Genomic DNA, 20,887 nt, shown 5'->3' with positions numbered 1-20,887 from the left:
ATTTTAGGAAGACATATTATGCCTCTAATAATTTTTATATTTTTGACTATTTAATATGTTTTTGATTGATCTAATTTTGTAAATTAAAATATTCACTAAAATATTTTATAATTTTAAGTATTTAATAAAAATTAAAATATTCAATTAATGAAAATAAAAATTAAGATGTTATTATAAGATTAAAGTAATATGGTAGATTTCTCGTGTGTATATATATATATATTATGGATAAATTATTATAAAGTTTTTGAAATTTGATTGAAATTTTTATTTTATCTTTATCGTTTACAATTACTGTAAAGTGTCTAATTTGATCCAATTAAAATACTTACTTTTTATGAAAAAGAATTCCTTTTTTACTAATAGATAAAGATTAAATAAAATTTTTATTATTAGGTAAAGGACTAAATATTCACATAATTTGTTTTAACAGTAAAATTAATACTTTTTAGACGGAGGAAACAAGTAGTTTAATGAATCGAATCTCAGAGTGTTTAGTAACTTCTTAAAATAATAAAGATGAAATAGTAATTTAAGACAAATTACAAGGACTTGATAATAATTTGCCCTTAACACAAATCAATGCTTCGCTCTAACGTGCGCCTATCACACTACTCACTAGGTTAACCACCTTTAACAGCTTCAACATTTTCTGCTTCCTTCGTCCCCTTCCCTGAATCATCTTAAACCTCCCAAAAACCCTCCAAAAAACCTATCACTTAAAACTCCTTCCTTTTATAATTTTTTTTGTTTAGATTTTAACAGTTCAGAAGATGAAAAACCTGAAACTATATTCGGAATTGACTCTGAATCTGGAGTTACAATCAAAACAAGAGACTCTGCTTTTTTCCGCTATCGATATCGAGCGTAATCGCTTATTTTTCGCTTCTTCCGCTAATTTCATATACACGACTCAGCTATCTTATTTTCATGTATGCTTCTCTTCTTCCTTAATCTCTCTCTTTTGTGGGTTTTATTCGTGTTATTGTAATTAAAGCTGGAGTGTCTACTGGAATTTGTTGTTGTTTTTTTTTTTTTTTTTTTTTTTTTTTTTTGGAATTTTATATGGGTTTATGTTTATTAATGCTATGCAATTTGTATTTCTTGATGGGTGTCCTAGAATGAAAATGCATGGAGAAAGACCTCACTACGTGCGGAGGTTCATCCAATTGGTTTGGAGGACGGGGACTTCATTACTTCGTTTGATTATCTTCTGGAGAAGGAGGCACTTATAGTGGGTACCAGTAATGGGGCTCTGTTGCTTTATAATGTGGAGGATAATGCTGTGGAAGTTGTCGGTCAAGTTGAAGGTGGTGTCAAGTGTATTGCTCCTAGTCCAGATGGTGACCTGCTTGGGATTGTTACCGGGCTCGGGCAGTTACTGGTGATGACTCATGATTGGGATTTATTGTATGAAAATGCTACTGAGGATCATCTTGATGGGGTTGACGTACGTAAGGACCTCTCCATTATTAAATTTTGGTTTTCTCTAGGAGGATTTGGATTTTATTTTTTTTATTTTATTTCGATTTGATTTACTTGAATGAAATTCGAAGTACTTATTCAGATTTATTCATTTGATGAAACCTTCTTTCAGGATGACCTGAATTAACTAATTAACAAAAGGTTTCTAATGCACTTTGGAGATTTATTTTAATGAATGTTTTTCGTGCATACACTTTTACAAGTCCGAAGCTATATTTATACAGGCTGAGTGAAAAGCTCAAATTTAAATCTACTTGTTTCAAGTTCCATGTACAAACTGAGTTAAATATATGCTTTGTGGAATACTGTTCCCTGTGGCTTGCAGCTCTTAGGATGAGCAAAAGAAAGTTTTCTTTTCTTTTCTTCTTTATGCTTTACATGTAATGCTATTCATAGATATAGCCTTAATGTTGGGCCCATCAAAGTTATACCCTTTTGCTATCATCAGAGAAATATGCAACAAATTATAGATATTGCTTGTTTCGTTTTGATGCTCTCTCATTCAATTGCTTATGTTATCACCTAAAGAGTGAGGGGTTATCTTTTGCATGAGATGCAATTGGAGATTCATTGATTGAGTTGTGGTTTCACTTTCAGGTGAACCTACTTTTTCTTCCCCTAATATGTCAAAGAGTTCTATATCCTGGCGAGGTGATGGGAAATACTTGGCAACACTGACTGACCTGTGCAACTCTTCTTCCTTGCATAAGAGGCTCAAGGTTTGGGATCGAGAATCCGGTGAATTGCTTGCTGCTTCAGATTCGGAGGCATTCATGGGAGCAGTTTTGGAATGGATGCCGAGTGGAGCAAAAATTGCAGCTTTATATGACAGAAGAGCTGAGAATAAGTGTCCAGATATAGTATTCTTTGAGAGAAATGGATTATTTAGAAGCTCTTTTAGCATCAATGCCCCAGTGGATGCAACAGTAGATTTGCTCAAGTGGAATTGTAGTTCAGATCTTCTTGCATCTGTTGTTAGATGTGATAAATATGACTCTATTAAGGTTTGGTTTTTCAGCAACAACCATTGGTACTTAAAACATGAAATTAGATTCCCAAGGCAGAATGGAGTTATGTTCATGTGGGATCCAATAAAGCCACTGGAGTTGATTTGTTGGACTCATGAGGGGCAGATTACAGTTTACAACTTCATGTGGATTACTGCTGTCATGGAAAACTCAATTGCATTGGTTATTGATGATTCTAAGGTACTTTTAACGCCACTTTTTTTGTCCCTAATGCCACCTCCTCTGCATTTATTCAGCCTGCAATTTCCAAGCGCTGTGAGGGACATAGCTTTATATTTCAAAAATTCTAAGAACTCTGTGGCAGCATTTCTATCAGATGGTGGTTTATCCATTGTAGAACTTCCTGAATCTGATACGTGGGAAGAACTAGAAGGCAAAGAAATTTGTGTTGAAGCTTGTATTTCTGAAACTGTTTTTGGAACACTTGCACATCTTACATGGCTTGATTCACATGTACTTCTGGCTGTTTCTCACAATGGTTTCACTCATAGTAATTGCATCTCCCAGAGGTCATTGGGTGAAGATGGGTTTCATGGCTTTCATCTGCAGGAAATTGAAATTGCGTGTTCAGAGGATCATGTTCCAGGTCTGGTAACGAGTTCAGGTTGGCATGTCAAGGTTTCCCGTAATAAATATTTGGAAGGAATTGTAATTGGGATTGCTCCCAATCCTGCTAAAAAATGCTCAGCTTTGGTTCAGTTTGATGGTGGAAAAATCTATGAATATACATCAACACTTGGCTTAGCTATTGGTGGAGGAACTACAGGGCATGATATTCCAAGTTTTTCATCATCTTGCCCTTGGATGAGTGCAATTCTAGTCTCTGACAGTGGACCATTAACACCTTTGCTTTTAGGACTCGATGATATTGGTAGGCTTCATTTTGGTGGAAAAATATTATGCAACAACTGTAGCAGTTTCTCACTTTATTCAAATTTGGCTGACCAAGTGATCACACATTTGATTCTTGCAACTAAACAAGATTTTCTCTTCATTGTTGATATCAGTGATATACTGCATGGAGAAATAGAGTCAAAATATGAGAATTTTGTTCACACTGGCAACAGAAGAAAAGAAGAAAATATGAACTTCATACATATATGGGAAAGAGGTGCCAAAATTATTGGCGTTCTGCATGGTGATGAAGCTGCTGTCATAATTCAAACAATTCGGGGAAATCTAGAATGTATTTATCCCAGAAAACTGGTCTTGGCATCAATTGTCAACGCTTTGATCCAAGGGAGGTTTAGAGATGCACTACTCATGGTTAGGCGGCATAGAATAGATTTCAATATTATTGTCGACCATTGTGGTTGGCAAGCTTTTCTTCAGTCAGCCTCAGAATTTGTCAAACAGGTTAACAATTTGAGCTACATAACTGAGTTTGTCTCTGCCATAAAGAACGAAGACATTATGGAGAAACTGTACAAAACTTACATCTCTTCACCTTGCCATAAACGGGCTCAAATTATTCCAGCCCAAGATGTCAAATGTTTTGATGCCAATGACAAGGTTTCTTCTGTCCTTCTGGCCATAAGAAAAGCTCTTGTAGAACAGGTCCCTGAAAGTCCTGCAAGAGAGCTCTGCATTTTGACCACTCTAGCTCGTAGTGATCCACCTGCTCTTGAAGATGCTTTAGAGAGAATCAAGGAGATCCGTGAACTGGAATTATTAGGTTCTAATGACCCTAGGAGAATGTCATATCCTTCTGCTGAAGAAGCCTTGAAGCATCTGTTGTGGTTATCTGATTCTGAGGCTGTATTTGAAGCTGCCCTGGGCCTATATGATTTGCACCTTGCAGCTATAGTGGCACTAAACTCTCAACGAGATCCAAAGGAGTTTCTTCCTTATCTACAAGAACTGGAACTCATGCCAAGTCTCATAATGCGCTACAATATTGACCTTAGGCTGCACAGGTTTGAGAATGCTCTCAAACACATAATTTCAGCAGGAGAGGATTATTATCTAGATTGCATGGATCTCTTAAAGAAAAATCCCCAGCTCTTTCCTATGGGACTTCAGCTGATCACTGATCCGGACAAGAGACTGCAGGTCCTTGAGGCCTGGGGTGATCATCTTAATGGTACAAAATGCTTTGAAGATGCTGCTACAACTTATCTTTGTTCTTCAAATTTGGAAAAGGCCTTGAAGGCATATCGTGCTTCTGGTAATTGGAGTGGGGTGCTTACAGTTGCTGGGCTTCTTAAACTGGACAAGGATGCTATAACGCAACTTGCTCATGAGCTCTGTGAAGAGCTCCAAGCGCTAGGTAAACCAGGGGATGCTGCCAAGATTGCTCTTGAGTATTGTGGAGATGTTAATGGTGGGGTAAATTTGTTAATTAGCGCAAGAGACTGGGAGGAAGCTTTAAGAGTTGCTTTTATGTACATGCAAGAAGGTTTAATCTCAGAGGTGAAGAATGCATCTTTAGAAAGTGCAAAAACTTTAATTGGTGAATATGGAGAAGGCTTGGAGAAAGTAGGAAAGTACCTGACTCGCTACTTAGCTGTCAGACAAAGAAGGTTATTGCTTGCTGCAAAGCTTCAGGCAGAAGATCGGTCAGTGAATGATCTGGATGATGATACTGCTTCAGAAGCGAGCAGTAATTTCAGTGGAATGAGTGCCTACACCACAGGGTATTTCTCTTTACTTTGTGTAATTGTAGTTTTGCTAGCCATGATTATAGGTCATATAAAATTCAATACAAACAGTTGCAATAATTAAAAATGGAACTTGTAGAATTGTTGGCAATCATTATTCTTGTTATGAGCAGTGGTGGAACTATGTGGAGCTTTTGGGGCTAGGTCCCCCACCAAGCTTTTGATAATTAAAAAATTAATCTTAAAACATGGTCTATAATTTTTAAATACAATACTGCCCCCACATCCCAAAAAATCTTGTATTATAAGTTGTATCCCCCATATTTTATATATCCTTCTATTATTTTAAATTTGGCCCTTCTGTGTTCAAGATTCTTCTGCTCTGGTTATGAGTTTGTTACTTAATGCGTTATTATTTGCTTAAGTTTTTCCCTCTGTTTTTTGGCTATTTTCATCTCCACCCGTTTTATCTTTCATATTTTTATCCTAGTCCAATGTTGCTTTTGCATTTTTACATTGCTTCTGTATCTTTCTTTTTCCTTGCTGGAGTACTGTTCCTGTCTTGCTTAACTCGATTGCTAGCTTTCTTTTTCTGTCCCCCTTCTTAAATCAATTTTGAAGGGACATTTGTATGGCATACTTATTTTCCTATCCCAGAACTGACCCCAAAAATAAAATGAGTAGAAACCCTACATGGTATGACAAGTACAAATGTATTAATGTTCTTAATCTGGTTAGCCTAAGTTGTTGTGTTGTTTCATTAGCAGGACAAGGAAGGGCTCTGCTGCTTCAGTGAGCTCAAGTATTGCTAGTAAGGCAAGAGATGCCAGGCGTCAGAGGAATAGAGGAAAAATCCGCCCTGGCAGGTATCTTCTTTATTCACATTCCAAGATTGCTTTGCTTCTCTCGGTCCATATCTTATAGAAGAGTTAATTTCTGTACATTGCAGCCCTGGAGAGGAGATAGCTCTGGTGGAGCATTTGAAAGGCATGTCTCTAACAGATGGAGCAAAGCGTGAGCTTAAATCTTTATTGACTGCCCTTGTGATGCTTGGTGAAGAGGACATTGCAAGAAAGCTGCAACGTGCTGGAGAGACTTTTCAACTATCTCAAATGGCAGCAGTCAAACTAGCTGAAGATACATCATCTACTGATAGCTTAAATGATCAGACACACAATCTGGAGCATTACGTACAGAAAACACGAGCTGATCCACAAACTTCAGAGGTTTTATCTTGGCGGCCTAAAGTGTTTGTTTCTCCTTAAAAAGGTTAGTTAATCGTGGACCAGGTCTCAACCCGCTTCCATCACATGTGGCTGAGGCATGTAGTTGATGGATTGCACCAAAGCAGGCACATTACACCTGCAGGCTTCTTCTTATGCCTGAGCTATTATTAGGATAGTAAATGAACTAAAACATTGGATATATGACAAAGCATGTCTACCATGCTTCCCCATTTGATCCATACAACATTTTATGCAGTGTCCTGTAAACCGTTGCTGATGTCTATGCTGTCTTATATAATTCATTACATATCGATGACTTGCATATAAATGCTTTTATCTGTTTGCAGTAGGGTTCAAAATGCTGTTACTACGTGCTTGCTGCAGAAGCATTTTGTAATCATCAAGAAGTTTTATTTTCAAGAACTCGAGTTAAATTAGCAAGTGAGAAAGTAGGATTCTTTTGGTGGAAGCTCTTCAAATCTTTTTCATTATGTAGCTTATGTATCAACTGATCCACATGCTCCTCTGCACAGCAGCAGAAGTGAGGATTGTTTTTTGATGTATTACTTCCTTTTTCACCATTTCCCTGTATCTCTTTTTGGAATCTAAATTTTATGAGCACCCCTTTACATTCGCAACTGCTACTGTTCTGGGTGATTATTGTTAATCTCTCGGTCTGGTTCGTATTCTGGGGCAAATTGCTTTGTCATGGTTTTAACTTGCATCATCTCATACAAAATGGTTTAGGAACGCTTGTCTGCTCGGATTTAAAAGAACACATTCTTTTTAAGTATTTTGATTGGTGAAATGATAATGGTCTTTAAAGACCCTGATAATGAGAATGTACACTGCATTTTATGTTCCAAATGACCATTGTTTTTCATGTTTTTTTTTTTTTATTATTATTCTTCAGCATTCCAAACGTTAGATAAGCTGTTGCCATTTGAATTGAATAAAAGAATATCTCTGCCCCCGGATTTCCTTTGATATAATTTTTAAATTTGTACTGGGACGTTTCTCAGTTTTAAAATAATAGATATGGGTTGACACTTCTCTTTGTTTGCGTTGTCGAATAGAGAAATAGGTGTAGAAGTGTAAGGAAGTAAAAACTTGAAAGAGCAAAACAGAAAATGATATTTGAAGGTTTAATGAAAAATAAAAAGAGAAATTTGGAAATTAAGGAAAAAAAAAAAAAAAAAGAAGACATAAGAGGGCCCAACCGGGTTCGAACCGGTGACCTCTTGATCTGCAGTCAAATGCTCTACCACTGAGCTATGGACCCTTAGTTGCCATGTTCATCAACTTTCAAACTTTTTGAGTAAAAGTCCGAATTCCACTCTTGGCTGTCCCAAGAAGACCAACCATGAATTCAACTAGCGAAGTATCTATCAATCTATAACGAAGCAAGCGTACATAGATAAATTGACTTTTAAAGGATATGGACCTAAGTGGTGCTACATGGCAAATTGAGTTGTTGAGCAGTAAGGGAAAGATTTGGTTTGATAGTAAGAGGCGTGCTATTTTTAAGCAAGATTTCCAAATACTGGTATGTGATAGAAGTGGATTAGGAATGGAGTATCCAGACACTGTTAGTTGATCAAGAAGAATTCCAAGAGACTAAAATATTGATGAAGAGGAAGAAGAACATGGAAGTGAATTGGTGTGTGAAAACAATAGATCAATTTTCATGACAATCATATGTAAACGATGATAATTAAATAACAAAAAATTTTTAAGTTACAGCAAATAAAAACCGTCCAAGCATAATTCTAAACATAAGACAATCACAAATCAACATGTCAAACTAAAAATGATCACTAGGAATTCCTAATAATGGTGACATTCATAAGAACCATCTCAGGTTTACTGTCAATCAGCTCAAACATACAAAAATCTCCCACTCGCAGAAAATTCTCTCTTGAAAATCTACGCCATCCAGCAGATATCAGGCCTCTGCTTCTGTTTTTACGTCGGTAGATATTTAAAATCACATCCCACCATTTATTTTCCACCTGCAACCTTGCTTTCACTTTGCTTTGATGGATGTCGCTCACAAAATTGTACGGTAGATGCTGCAAAAGTATAATCATTAATACCATCAAAATTCACAAAATTTGCATTAATTGGTAAATATCTTTTCATACATTATAAATCTTTAAGGGAAATGAGAGTCATTATGCACTATGAGCTTAGAGCTAGACTCTTACCACATTGGAACGGTCTAGATGGCTTGATGAAATAACCGCTTTGAAGAACGGATAGATTGAAGAAAACTCTTCAGTGGATTCAATAGTAACAGGCAGATTTGAAGATGAAGAGTTTCGAATAAACTTCTCCCTGCTAGCACTTTTCTCACCCACAGATTGCTGCTTGCTACCTGCAAAATTTCTGCAGAGTTAGTTCTCTTTTCTGAAACATTTATCTGTAGCAACTGGTTGATTAAATTTGTGTTCACCTTCAGCATGTCTAAAGATAGTAACTTTGAATGTCATTTCAGTGGGTTCGATTAGTTCAAAGAAACAAACATCACCAACTTCCAAGTGATTTTCTTTTTCAAATTCCCTCCAACCATTACTTAGTCTTATTGATTTTCTTCCATTGCACCAAGTGCTTGTGTACTCAACAGACCAAGTATTCAGGGAAGCCTTGCCTTGCTCCTCTTTGAAATATATCTTGGAAAAGTGTGATGGTATAGGCTATGCAAAAAATTAAAAAGCCAAAAAGTTAGATTAAAACATGAAACAAGATTTTTTAACAGTCTAATACAGAAAACTTTTATTGAATGTTACCAATATACTTCCAACATAAACATATGATGGCTGCATTGCCATGCTGAAGAATGGATTTTCAGACTTGAAATTAGTATTTGCTCTACGAAGTGCATCATACTTTTCTTCACTTGTCAGTCGTTTTATAACCCTAACTGATCTATGTTCCTCACGAAACAAGCCTCCATTTCTCTTTTTAGCTGCAAAAGCAAGTCCTCTAGTTCTGTTAGAAGCCAAAAAAAAAAAAAAAAAAAGGTGATCTGCATTACTTTTGTCTGTCAAAAATTAGATATATACCTTTATTTTTTCTCGTGGGTTTCTCTTGCTTCATCTTCTTTGGAGGCTGAGGGCATGACAAAGGTGATTTCATTTTTCTTTTCTGGGACTGCAAAAACCGATCCAAGCTATCAACAGAAGCTTCACTTTCACTTTCTACTTCAATCTTTTGCTCTTGAAATTCTTTTTCAAGGCCATTAGGCTGCACAGTATCTCCATGAGAAACATCATAGGGATATTCAATCTCTGTAGCGCTCTTGTCAAGTATAATCACATTGAAGTGACAACTTTTCTTATCATATTGAAATACTAGAAAAGATCCATAGGCTAAAGAGTAAAATTTGGCGAATTCTTGCCACCCATTCTTTAACCAAATCTCACCATCACATTTGATTAGCTCTACTCTCCATTTGTCACCACTAGGCACCTTAAGAACTGTAGAACTTGGCAATATACCTCCATACTTCCTTACAAATTTCGCAGGAATGCCCTGATACACATAAAATAAATCACACAACTATTTCATTCTCAAACAACCAAACATGCTCTAAGAGATATGAAACCATAAGTTACATAAAGAACGATTAAAAGAACAGTTACAAGCTTCCCGTCACGAATGGAATCTTGACTAATTATCTTGAAAAACTGGGGTGTGCTATCTGCCTCAAACACCAAGCTTCTAGCCATTCTATCGTGATGAAGAGAAAACTGGGAAACGAAAGAAAAAGAATAGTAAAGAAAGAACTCAGGCTCAAGTCTCAATATCAGTAGAGGAAGCGAACTTGTAATGAGTTGAGAGAACTAAGGAAAAACCCCTGCAATCTGCAGCAATGGTAGATCAGCAAATTTCTCCTCCTTTTGAAGTGGGAAATCATAAAAGAGCACAGATACACAGCGGGAATCACACATATGTATCGGGCTCTCTTTTAATCAAAATGGTGGGCCACCGTTGTCAGTATTAGTAAACTTTTGTACATCAGATTGTGAGGGCAGTTGAACGAAATTATTAAAATACTGAAAGGGCAAAGGCGGTTTTTGGACTGAAACGTTGCTCAAGTTATAAATGATGTAAGCATCATTTGTAGCAGTGCAGCGTTTTGGAACCATGGACAGGACGGAGCCATGCATGTAGCATCATTTAAATAATTTTTGTTCAAAAAAAAGTTAAAATTTACTTAATTTGTGTAATTTTGTTTCTTTTTAATTTTTTCTTTTTATAACCTACTAATTTTAGTTTAATAATTATCGACTTCTCCTCCTAGATTATAATTTTGGAAGTTTAATAAATTAAATTAGATTATAATATTCAACTTAATGACATATCATATTTAATCTAATTGTAATATTTAATAAATTAATTAATTTACAATAGAAAGCATGAATTTTTAATTTTATATAATAACAATGTGTTTATTATTGAGTTACGGAACAATACTTTAAAAGAACAAGAATTATAAAAAAAAAATTCATTATCACGGGATATTATTTAATCAATTATCTTAATTAACTATTCAGTTGGTTCATCTAAAACTTTCTGAATAAATTGTCAAAAATTTTAAATTTAATATAAAAAGGTAGATTAAAGATATCTTTTGTTGCTATCGAAGGTATCAATTATTCGGTTGGTTCATAAAAAGGCTTGTCAAAAATTTTAAACTTGATATGGTTCATCTGACCCGTTGCTATCTCTCATTATAGATTGAAGGAGAAGAGGATAAGCTTGAAGACTAACCCGAAATGGCTTGGATGCAGGGACCTTGGCTCGAGGTCAATGAAGCCTTCTTTGTTATTCCGTCCAGGGTTTTAACCCTCATTTCATAAAACAAAAAGATTCTTGTGGGTCCCATGTACATCATTAACTTTTCCCAATCTTTTTCACATTTTTTTCATCTTTGAAATTACATAATTAACCTTTCCCCTATGCAATTCCCTTCCCATGTAAACGTTTGATTGACTTGCTTGTGGGTCCCCATATTGTACTATCTACGAATGGAATGCAAGGCAGCATAGTTGAATGTCCAGTACTTGATATGAACCGGTCTATGAAAATTGCAGAGAAGCTGCATGAGTTCGAAACCATAGCAATGTCAGATTATAAACCTAATAAAAGAAATTTTAGAAGAATAGCAGAGAAACTAGTTTCTAAAACTGGGTTTGAAATAATTTCAATCTACAAAAAGCAGCATACAAGTACAACAGATGTATTTCTAATTGCAATCTGATTCATTTTTACAAGAATCATTACTCTTGAAAGACCAATATAGCAGTATAGAGAGAGAAACCAAGGAAGACAAGACATTTCTTATATTTTAAGTTCTAGTTAAGAGGCAGTAGCTACTGATTAGTTCTGTTCAGACATAAACTATTTCTTTTTTCGTAAATTACTAATCATATTGAATAGTCCGTACTGAATCCATTGGACCAACATAATTACTATACATTAACTTTTGTCCAAATGAGTGAATAGGATAAACCTGTGTTCTTGTTAATAACTTGGAGAAGTCTTGGTAATAGTCCCAAGATTATGTTGCATGGACCAAGAAAAAATTGTAAAAGAGGAAAGATAAGTAAGAAGTGGGTGAAAGATACTGAATTATTTTCGTGTTTCATCCGAGCTCCCATGTGATCTCCTGCATTCAGAAGTCATTACTGAAAAGCATCATTTTTTTCAAATTTCAATAGTTTGCTTGTTTCGACAAGTATATATATAATATCTTGCAAAAACTACATTAATTAGTCAAGACAAAAAGCAACACTACAAAAAAAACGCTAAATTGCGACCGATTTTTGCGACCGACAAATATCGGTCGCAAATTTGCGACAGATTTACTACAGAAGAAAAAACCGTCGCAAATTTTAGCGCTAAAAATTCCCGCGATCTTGTTTCTCAGTTTGTGACCGAGTTGCGACGGATTTGCGACCGATTTTGCGACCTATTTTGCGGCTAAGGTTTATCGGTCGCAAAATTTAGCGGTTCAAAATTTGGAATGATTTTTGCGACCGATGTGCGACTTATTTGAGACCGATTTTTTGCGACCGATTTATTTGGTCGCAAATCGGTCGCAAATTGGACTGCATGTAAAACGACGTCGCAGGTTTAAAAATTGCGACCGATTTGCGACCGACTTGTCGGTCGCAATTATTAGGGCTTTAAACGCCAGACGCCCTCCTCCTTCTTTCTTCTTCTTTCTTTCTTCTCCTCTCCTCCTCTCCTCTCCTCTGTTCGCAGGCCGCTCCAGCCCCTCCTGACGCCACTCCAGCCCGCCTGACGCCGCTGCCGCCCCTCCTGACGCCGTTCCAGCCCCTCCGGTTGCTCCACCCGTCTTCTTGGACATTTTTCCAGGTATTTTGCGATTTTTTGATTTTTTTTTTCATTTTTTTTATTTTTTTTATTTGCGATTTATGTGTATTTGGGCATAATTATTTGTCTATAAATACTTTGTTTGAACCTAAATTTAGGGTGAGTAAACTTGCAAAAAAAAAAAATGATAAAACTGCACTGAACCGATGTAGTTTGATTTTTCAGTCTTTGGTTTCGATACATTTTCTTTTTAATTTGAAGAAAATTTTAGTTTTTCAATTTGGTTTGATTTAGAAAAAAAAAATGATTAATTAACTGAAGGCATACAGCAACTATCCTTTTGTCCTTGAATTTGGTCCTTTCTTGATTTATTCCACCAGCAGGTCGATCGTTTCAGCTTGTTGAAATTAAGTGATTATTGAGGAGCCAAACTGAACTAAAATGATTATTGAAATTAAGTGAAAAATCTGGCACCTATAGATGCAATTTTCCTGGATTAGTGTACTCAAGCAATTAACTATCCTTTTAATTTGAACTTAGATTGTCAGATTTTGGTAAATATTAAGATGAAAAAAAGAGACTGGATATTCTGATAATTGAACCAAATTGAACCAAAAAATGCAATCGGTTTGGCCCAGTTTTTATTCCAAAACGGTTTAAATCAATTATAGAAAATATATACTTCAATTAATCTGCTAACAAATGGTTAAATGCTAATAATAATTGTCCAGCGAATCTAAAAATTGTAATTAGTGGGAACAATATATACATAAAAATAATAATTCATTAATAGTGTAAAAAATAAAATTTATTAGAGTAAATATAAATTAAAATAATTATATGCAAAATTAAACGTAAGAAATCATAAATTAAATTGTAAAAACAAGTAAGGGCAAGTCACTTTACTTTGTAAAAATATGTAAAAATCATTATCCCATTGTAAATTTACTCATACTCAATTATTATAATCATAACCCCGATTAAAATAATTAATATATTAGCAACTTTCAATAGAAAAAAAAAAACATATCAAAATACACCATACCTAATAGTAATAAGCTTAAAAATCTCACTTTTACCATGTGTCATAAGAAATCGAATATAATCTAATGTTATGAAATTCATTTAAATCTAACGAACTTAAAAAAATTTTGAATCGAAATAAAAATCGCATAAATAAATGTAATATATTAATTAATTAAAACTTTAAAATAAATCTAATACCCAAATACATATCTAATAAATGAATGTAATACTAAATGATACCATTGAAGAACACATATCCAAACACCTAATAATAATAGGGCTTAAAATCTAAAAATCTCATTTTTGACCTTTTTGGAACAAAATGAATTTTTACTTTTGATATTGCTAAAATTCAATTTGGATTATTGTTCCTATAATGCATTTCTATTCTTGTATAAACTAACATATATATATATATATATATAGGATAACTAAATATTATAACTACATAGTAATAAATAAAAAAATGATAATATTAATTTATATGTAATTTTGATTTTCAAATAAGACATAAACATGATAGTTTGAATTTTTTTTAATAATAATTATGTTATGATACATGTAATTGAAATTACTCTTTTTTTATAATTATGAAATAATGTATTTTTTTTTATTATTGTTGTTATTATTCATAAAAATTTAATTTTTTTTTGATGAATGATGCGTTTGGTTTGGTTGGAGGCCTAGTAGTGGTCATTTTGCTTTTGAAGAATGTTGGTATGATATAGGAGTGTTTATTGAAGTGTTTTTATATTTGAGATTTTATTGAGTTGTGCCGAAATGCTGCCGAATTTTTTTCAAAAAAATTCAATATGTGGAATCGTACACTTACCTTTATTAGGGTAAAGGTAATAAATGAACTTAGTGAATAAATGAACTTAGTGATTTTACATTTATATATAGGTACCCTTATTATAGAAATAACCTTAGTTAGTTATAAGCTAAGCGTAAATTGAACATTACATTAGTGGCATGTTTTACTGTTGGTTTAGACTAATGCAATTACATATAATTTACCCTTCATAAACAAATTGTTAATTAGGTAAAAAAAAATGCGAAATAATCGAGATTGGATGTACTGGAGGTTCGAGGTCAATGGGATATTAAGACAAGAGTTCCTGCAAGGATTGGAGGCGTTTATACAGTTTGCAGTTGGTAATCCCAGTTTTATGGATGGTAATAAGTTGAGGTGTCCATGTAATCACAAGAAGTGTCGAAATCGAGCCTTCTTAGACATCGATACAGTGAAACTTCATTTGTGCAAAAATGGGTTTGTGGAAAATTATTACGAATGGATACATCATGGTGAAGCCCGAGTTGCCAGTGGGTCAGGCCACTTCATTCCGGTAAGTTTAGAAGTTCAGCCTTATCAGTTTCTGTACGGTAATCAATGCAATGATATGGTGTTCGATGCGAGTAGAGTAGAATATGATTGGGATAATATGGAGGAATCGCCAAATGTAGCAGCACAACAATTGTTTGACATGTTAAGTGCAGCTAACAGTGAACTGTGGCCTGGATGCAAGAATCATTCAGTTCTGTCTGTTGTTGCACGATTACTTCACATGAAAGCGGAGCACCATTTTTCAGAAAGGTGTTACGATGATTTTGTACAGTTAGCAAAGGAAATGTTGCCTGAAGGCCATTCAATGGTTGATAATTTTTATCGGACAAAAAAATTAGTTCGGGGATTGGGACTACCGGTAGAAAAGATTGATTGCTGTCGTAATAATTGTATGATATTCTGGGGTGTTGACTCGGAATATATATGTGTGTAATAATTTTTACATTGTTCTTGAATTGCGTGTGTGATATATATGTGTATATATGTCAATTTTCACAGGTGCGGAAAAATTTTGGTTTTATAATAATATTTAATTTTTTTTTTATTTTTTTTTAAATTTGCGACCGATTTGCGACCGATTTGATACCGAAACTTACAATTTTAAATTAACATTTTGCGACCGATTTGCGACCGATTAAAAATATTTGCGACCGTTTTTCCTGCGACCAAATTAGCGACTGAATTTCAAATTAAACCACGACCAAAAATTGCGACCGATTATTCCAGTTTTGCGACCGATATAATCGGTCGCAAAATAGCGACCGATGGTATAATCGGTCGCTATTATTTTTTGCGACCAGGTATTTTGCGACCGACATATTTCGGTCGCAGATCGGTCGCAAAGTACAATTTGCGACCGATGTTAGCCATTTTGCGACCGATTTATCGGTCGCAAAATGACGTTTTTTTTGTAGTGCAAGCAATGCCATCTATCCCCAGTACTACTGGGTTGCAGATTTGATGATGAACTCTTGATTTGTTCTTCATCATCACTGCATACAGACTTTGTCGTTCAGCCTCTCGTTGCACTATACACTTTTCTTCGGTGAAAACGACGTCGTCTCTCTTGGATAGCCGAACCAATGTTTTAGATTATTATTATTATTATTATTATTATTATTATGGTATTTGATTTATTATTTTTGTTTGACATTTTGTGGCATTTGATTTTTGAACATTGACCGATGTTTCTTATTGTTGTTGATGAATAAAATATTGGGTTTCTGTTTTTCAATTTGTTTTCCTTATTTTCAAATTTCTTTTCTTTTTTGGTTTATTATTTTCATTTGGGTGGTTTTTGGAGATTTGTTGATTTGGATTTGTTAAAATGGTACAGTCGGTTTAAACTTTTGTCTCAGAGGCCCAGCTTATCATGCTAAGGAGTTAATAGTCCAACAACAGCAAACTACAATAGAAAATGCGTATTGACCCATTGAAGGCAGATAAGTGTTGTTTTGTGCATATGGTTTCTCACATCAGATAAAGCAGCAAATGCGTACAAATGTACGATGGTACTGCATCTGCCTCTGTACTTTTCTGCTAGTACAAGCTTGTACTACCTAATGCCTTTTCTTCAAAGTCATTTGGTGGGAGAAAGCTACCTAATCCAAGCATTAGTTCTCTCCCATTTTGAATTAACACGCCCTTTTTTTTTCTTATTATGAAGGTAATTTAAATTTTTTCAGTGTAAACTATTGTTATCCACGTCCTGTTACAGAGGCCGATTAATCGAGCTCGGAGCTTAATCATAATTAAGCTCCTCGCCCCTTTCCCTTACAGATATGTTTAACGAAAATACAGCTCCACCCAGGATGCCTAGAAGTAAAACATAATTAACTCGTTATCCGTAAATTAACCCGTCTTCGTTTGGCCTAATTACCTTCGTAAAACAGTATAATAAAGTGGGTCCCATTGAGATCCACTGACCCGACCCATAATTAATTCATTACCCATAACATAACCCGTCTTCGTTTAGCGTAATTGCGTTTGTAAACGGTTGACAGGTATAATAAGGTGGGTCCCATTCAGACCCACTGACCCGACCCAACAAAATATCGGGAAAAGTCTATAAATCTACAACCATAAGAAGCAAACTTGCAAGTTTGCAAGCTCCAATACGAAACCGCATAAATCAATCATACAGATCAAAATATTCTTCAGTTGTTCGGATTTTTTATACGCCTACAGCCACAAGAATGTCTCAGGTTCCTATTATACTTCTTACATATTTTCTTGATTTTGGTTAATTAGAGTCTGATTTTATAATCTGCGTTTCTTTTCTTGAATTTTCTTTGTTGTTTCTTTTTTTTTTGCTGGGTTTTATTTTTTGTGGATAGTAATGAATTGGGATTGTTGGATTTATTTGGAATTTTCTGTTTTAATGAATTTGTTGTTGGTGGAATTATTGGCTAATTTAATGATTTTGTAGGGATATTTCTTATTTTCTTGTTTAATCTGGCCTATGAATTGATTTAATCTGGCTAATTTAATGATTTTGTAGGGATATTTCTTATTGTCTTGTTTAATCTGGCCTATGAATTGAAATTTTGAACAAAGTTCCCCAAATCTGCAAAATTGAATTCTGGGGTTTGAAGGGCGTCAAGATTTGCCCAGTTGACCTGAGAATTGAATAATTATGGCAACAGATTGAAAATGTAGTAAATGAATTGGATTTTTCATTTATAGTTGTTGTTGGTGAGCATATAAGGAAGTCAGATTTTCATTCCGTGATGCTTCGCAATATATTTCCTTTTAATCAAATCTTTGTTAAATAGTTGATTGGATAAGTTTCAGGGGAAGTGAAGTTTTCATATTGCTTTCATATGTGTTTTTTTTTTTGCCTTCTCTTTTAAATTTTCATCTGTAGCAATTGATTTTGTAACTTCTAAGAGCAATTGATATTAGTAGTCTGAAGTTCTAAAACATGGCTTCTTATCGCCTCTTCTTCCCTTTTCTCTTGCCTATTTCACCACTTCTTTCCTTTCCTTCAATTCTTCATGTACTGATTAATGCATCTTTCTCTCTTTATCATAGCTCAATCTGAGATCAAATGTGATCAAATTTATCGTGCCTATTATTAGTCGCATTTTAAAAGATATATGCTGCAATATTGGGATTTTTCTTATCTGATATTCGGTTTGATTTCGTTGCAGACTGTTGTGCTTAAGGTTGGTATGTCATGCCAAGGTTGTGTTGGGGCAGTGAAGAGGGTTTTGGGGAAAATGGAAGGTATGTCATTAACTCAAAGTTTTTTTCTCTGTGGTTAATTCTTTTTCAATTTTGCACCTTTTGTTCATTATAAAATTTATATTTATGCCTGATTGCCTCAAGCATATTTTGCAATTAATCTTTCCCTGTCTTGGCAAGTATTTTGAGATAGGCTTTGCTAATGCTGGGTAACTTAGTTTGCATTTTTTCTTCATTAGTATTGTTAAAATTCTATTCAAAGAGCTTCTCTTTATCTCTTTATGGAAAACAAAAATCATATTTGTGTACTATGGTTTATACTGACTTAATGAGGGAAGCTAGGATATATAATATTCCATCTGCTTGTAGTCGCAAAACAAGCGTTTGCACATCCAATTTGTTATATGCTTCAAAATTTGAGCGGCAATTACCATATCTGTTCAGGAATTCTTTTTCCCTACATATAGTTCAATTTGCATTGATATTAATTTGATCAAAGCGGATAGTGGAAACAAATGATTCATATAGCCAACTCCAGCTAGTTTGGGATTAAGCCTTAGTTGTTGTTTTTCTCTTCTATCTTGCTGCTGCTGCTGCTGCTGCTGCAGATATGAGTACTTGTATATTTGGTAACAATTTCTGGTATTCTTTTTAAACTGTGTTTAGGCGTGGAATCATATGACATTGATTTGCAAGAGCAGAAGGTTACAGTAAAGGGAAATGTGCAGCCAGAGGCAGTTCTTCAGACTGTTTCGAAGACAGGGAAGAAGACTGAATTCTGGGAAGCAGAAGCACCCGCTGCCCCCGAAACAAAGCCTGCAGAAACTGTGAGTGAGCCTGCAGAAACTGTGGCTGTTGCTTGATATTGTTAACACCATTTGCTTTATGAACTAGGTCCGTTATGGATCATAGTTTGTTGTAATGCATATTGTTGTGTTGTGTGTTGTCATAATTTAGCATCCTTATACTTGGTTGTAAGCTACGATGGCTAACTCAGGATGCTTTCTGTATGATTATTGTCAAATTGGAAATAGGATTTCATATTACGACTTGATTGATTTTTTTTATTATTATTTAATTTTGGTTTATAAGAGAGTTCAAAATATTAATTCGGAATCCTAAAAATACCATAAATAAAACACGCGAGCTATTCCAGAAAAAAATACCTGTTTTGGGCCTTGTCAAGGTTTTGGGCCATCACTAGCTTAAAAAATTGATTTCCCTTTTTTTATTGTTTTATTTTTTTTTAATTGTAAACTTGATCCTTTTTTTTTTATCTTACTGTGCGCTGTTCGAAGCCTACGGACCCAATTAATCTTACGGGTGAGGCCTAAATAAGAGGCAAATAATTTGGATTCATGTGGGCAGGTCTATAAAGAGGCAAAATATTCCTTTCCGAATGTTTAAAGAGTTTCTAAATACCCGTTTATACTTGTTTTTGTTCTCTCTCTAATAAGAGTTTCTTATTCTTCTTTCATAATTATCACTCTTCTAGTATGAGATTGATGGTAAACATTTCAGGAGAAATGGGTCATGGAATATTTATAATTATGCAATTAGAAGTATCTGAAAAAACATAGTTTAAATTGTTGCTTAGTATTACCACTTAAGCGACTTTTGCTTGTCATTATCATATTAAATTAATGACTCTGTCAACTTAATATTTTTATTTGTAAAATTATTCATTTTCAACTTGCATTGAAATATTATGATCTGTAAATATTATATTTTATTCTCTATTGGCTATATATTTTATTTCTGTGAATAAAATTCTCTAAAATCTAGAAAAAAAAATTACTGTGGTTAAATAAAGGCAATTTACTGATATCTAAAGGGTTCAACTAAATTAAACGGGATCCAATTACCCTTAATCCAGAAAAATAATCTTCAAATAAATAGAAACTGAAACAAAATTTAAAAATCTGTTAATATTATTTTAATTGTTCGGTATCCAAAGCTCACTGACCCGTTTAATTCGGATTCGCACTGAGGGTTTAATGGGACTTCATACTTAATATTCAAACTCGAGGGTATACTAATAATAACATCAAGGGTATTTCTCATCCCATCTCACCTCTTGAGGGTTTTTTTTTTTTTTTTTTTCACCTTTCCTTGGATAAAGAAACACTGCACATGGTTTGATTATTGTTTTTTATGGTAAAATGTAAAACTGAATGTTAGCCTATAATAATAAGATTCAGAAAATGTCATGAAGAGGGTTGCCAACCCTCTGCCCCACTCACATGCATTTTGCTCATCTAAGTAAAATGGTTGTTGATGGCCCCGTTAAAGATGTGAAAAGAAGGGGTAAAACAAATTATATTTATTCGAGAAATAATGATGACAATTTATCTAAAATTAAATTTTATTATATTTGAGATTTGAGCTAAGAGAAAATTAGGTCAACCAATCGAAAAATGGATTAAATTGATTTGTTAATTAGTACCTATTAAAAGTATCACTTCTAATATATCGTTGGAACAAGCTAGCAAATCAATTCAAAAACTATTTTAAACAAATTAAGCATTATTCTTTTATTCCAGCATTTAAATTTTGAATAATCAATTATATATATATATATATAAATAATTGTTTTAATCAAAATTCACAAGAACTCTTGGCTGTAGATCCCATTTTTCAAATATC

The 20,887-nt window shown here is 34.2% G+C and overlaps 3 protein-coding genes and 1 non-coding gene across 8 annotated transcripts; 2 read left to right on the top strand and 2 right to left on the bottom strand.

Annotated features, from left to right (window-relative positions):
• Nucleotides 1-623: 623 nt before the first annotated feature.
• Nucleotides 624-6,977, top strand: ABO1 (IKI3 family protein). 5 transcript variants are annotated; one of them, XM_012234205.4, is made up of 6 exons: nt 624-932; nt 1,121-1,454; nt 2,083-5,149; nt 5,878-5,979; nt 6,063-6,382; nt 6,690-6,977. In XM_012234205.4, exons 1-5 carry the CDS (start codon nt 774-776, stop codon nt 6,376-6,378), a joined length of 3,978 nt encoding a protein of 1,325 aa, XP_012089595.1. In that variant the 5' UTR covers nt 624-773; the 3' UTR covers nt 6,379-6,382; nt 6,690-6,977. The 5 variants fall into 5 exon arrangements, with proteins under 5 accessions (XP_012089595.1, XP_012089590.1, XP_020540247.1 ...); XM_012234200.4 differs by having other exon boundaries at nt 6,687-6,977; XM_020684588.3 differs by having other exon boundaries at nt 6,063-6,977.
• A 572-nt stretch (nt 6,978-7,549) lies between these two features.
• On the bottom strand, nt 7,550-7,621 carry TRNAC-GCA (transfer RNA cysteine (anticodon GCA)). The gene has a single exon. It is a non-coding gene; the product is annotated as a tRNA-Cys (tRNA).
• Nucleotides 7,622-8,009: 388 nt separating this feature from the next.
• On the bottom strand, nt 8,010-10,295 carry LOC105649555 (B3 domain-containing transcription factor VRN1). Its single transcript, XM_012236235.4, has 7 exons — nt 10,197-10,295; nt 9,984-10,091; nt 9,405-9,873; nt 9,129-9,307; nt 8,795-9,035; nt 8,547-8,716; nt 8,010-8,411 (listed from the first exon to the last, which is right to left on the bottom strand). Exons 1-7 carry the CDS (start codon nt 10,290-10,292, stop codon nt 8,157-8,159), a joined length of 1,518 nt encoding a protein of 505 aa, XP_012091625.2. The 5' UTR covers nt 10,293-10,295; the 3' UTR covers nt 8,010-8,156.
• A 6,955-nt stretch (nt 10,296-17,250) lies between these two features.
• On the top strand, nt 17,251-19,104 carry CCH (copper transport protein CCH-like). The gene is made up of 3 exons (NM_001308753.1): nt 17,251-17,259; nt 18,208-18,283; nt 18,908-19,104. Exons 1-3 carry the CDS (start codon nt 17,251-17,253, stop codon nt 19,102-19,104), a joined length of 282 nt encoding a protein of 93 aa, NP_001295682.1.
• Nucleotides 19,105-20,887: the final 1,783 nt, after the last annotated feature.

The sequence above is a fragment of the Jatropha curcas genome, chromosome 6 (assembly GCF_041381405.1).
Source record: "Jatropha curcas cultivar XTBG-Jc1 chromosome 6, XTBG_Jcur_1.0, whole genome shotgun sequence".
Classification (NCBI taxonomy): domain Eukaryota; kingdom Viridiplantae; phylum Streptophyta; class Magnoliopsida; order Malpighiales; family Euphorbiaceae; genus Jatropha; species Jatropha curcas.
The sequence above is the reverse complement of the archived record's forward strand: the minus strand, read 5'-3'. Positions and strand labels throughout refer to the sequence as shown.

What these genes read in the sequence shown, in the direction of transcription:
- LOC105649555 (XM_012236235.4), bottom strand. Translation starts at nt 10,292, where the DNA reads ATGTGTGATTCCCGCTGTGTATCTGTGCTCTTTTATGATTTCCCACTT. An exon ending in TTTATGTTGGAAGTATATTG is followed by an intron (nt 9,036 to 9,128) that starts GTAACATTCAAT and finishes TTTTTTGCATAG; the next exon opens with CCTATACCATCACACTTTTC. An exon ending in ATCTAGACCGTTCCAATGTG is followed by an intron (nt 8,412 to 8,546) that starts GTAAGAGTCTAG and finishes ATACTTTTGCAG; the next exon opens with CATCTACCGTACAATTTTGT.
- ABO1 (XM_012234205.4), top strand. Translation starts at nt 774, where the DNA reads ATGAAAAACCTGAAACTATATTCGGAATTGACTCTGAATCTGGAGTTA. An exon ending in TCTTGATGGGGTTGACGTAC is followed by an intron (nt 1,455 to 2,082) that starts GTAAGGACCTCT and finishes TTTCACTTTCAG; the next exon opens with GTGAACCTACTTTTTCTTCC. An exon ending in GGAAAAATCCGCCCTGGCAG is followed by an intron (nt 5,980 to 6,062) that starts GTATCTTCTTTA and finishes TGTACATTGCAG; the next exon opens with CCCTGGAGAGGAGATAGCTC.
- CCH (NM_001308753.1), top strand. An exon ending in GGTTTTGGGGAAAATGGAAG is followed by an intron (nt 18,284 to 18,907) that starts GTATGTCATTAA and finishes AACTGTGTTTAG; the next exon opens with GCGTGGAATCATATGACATT.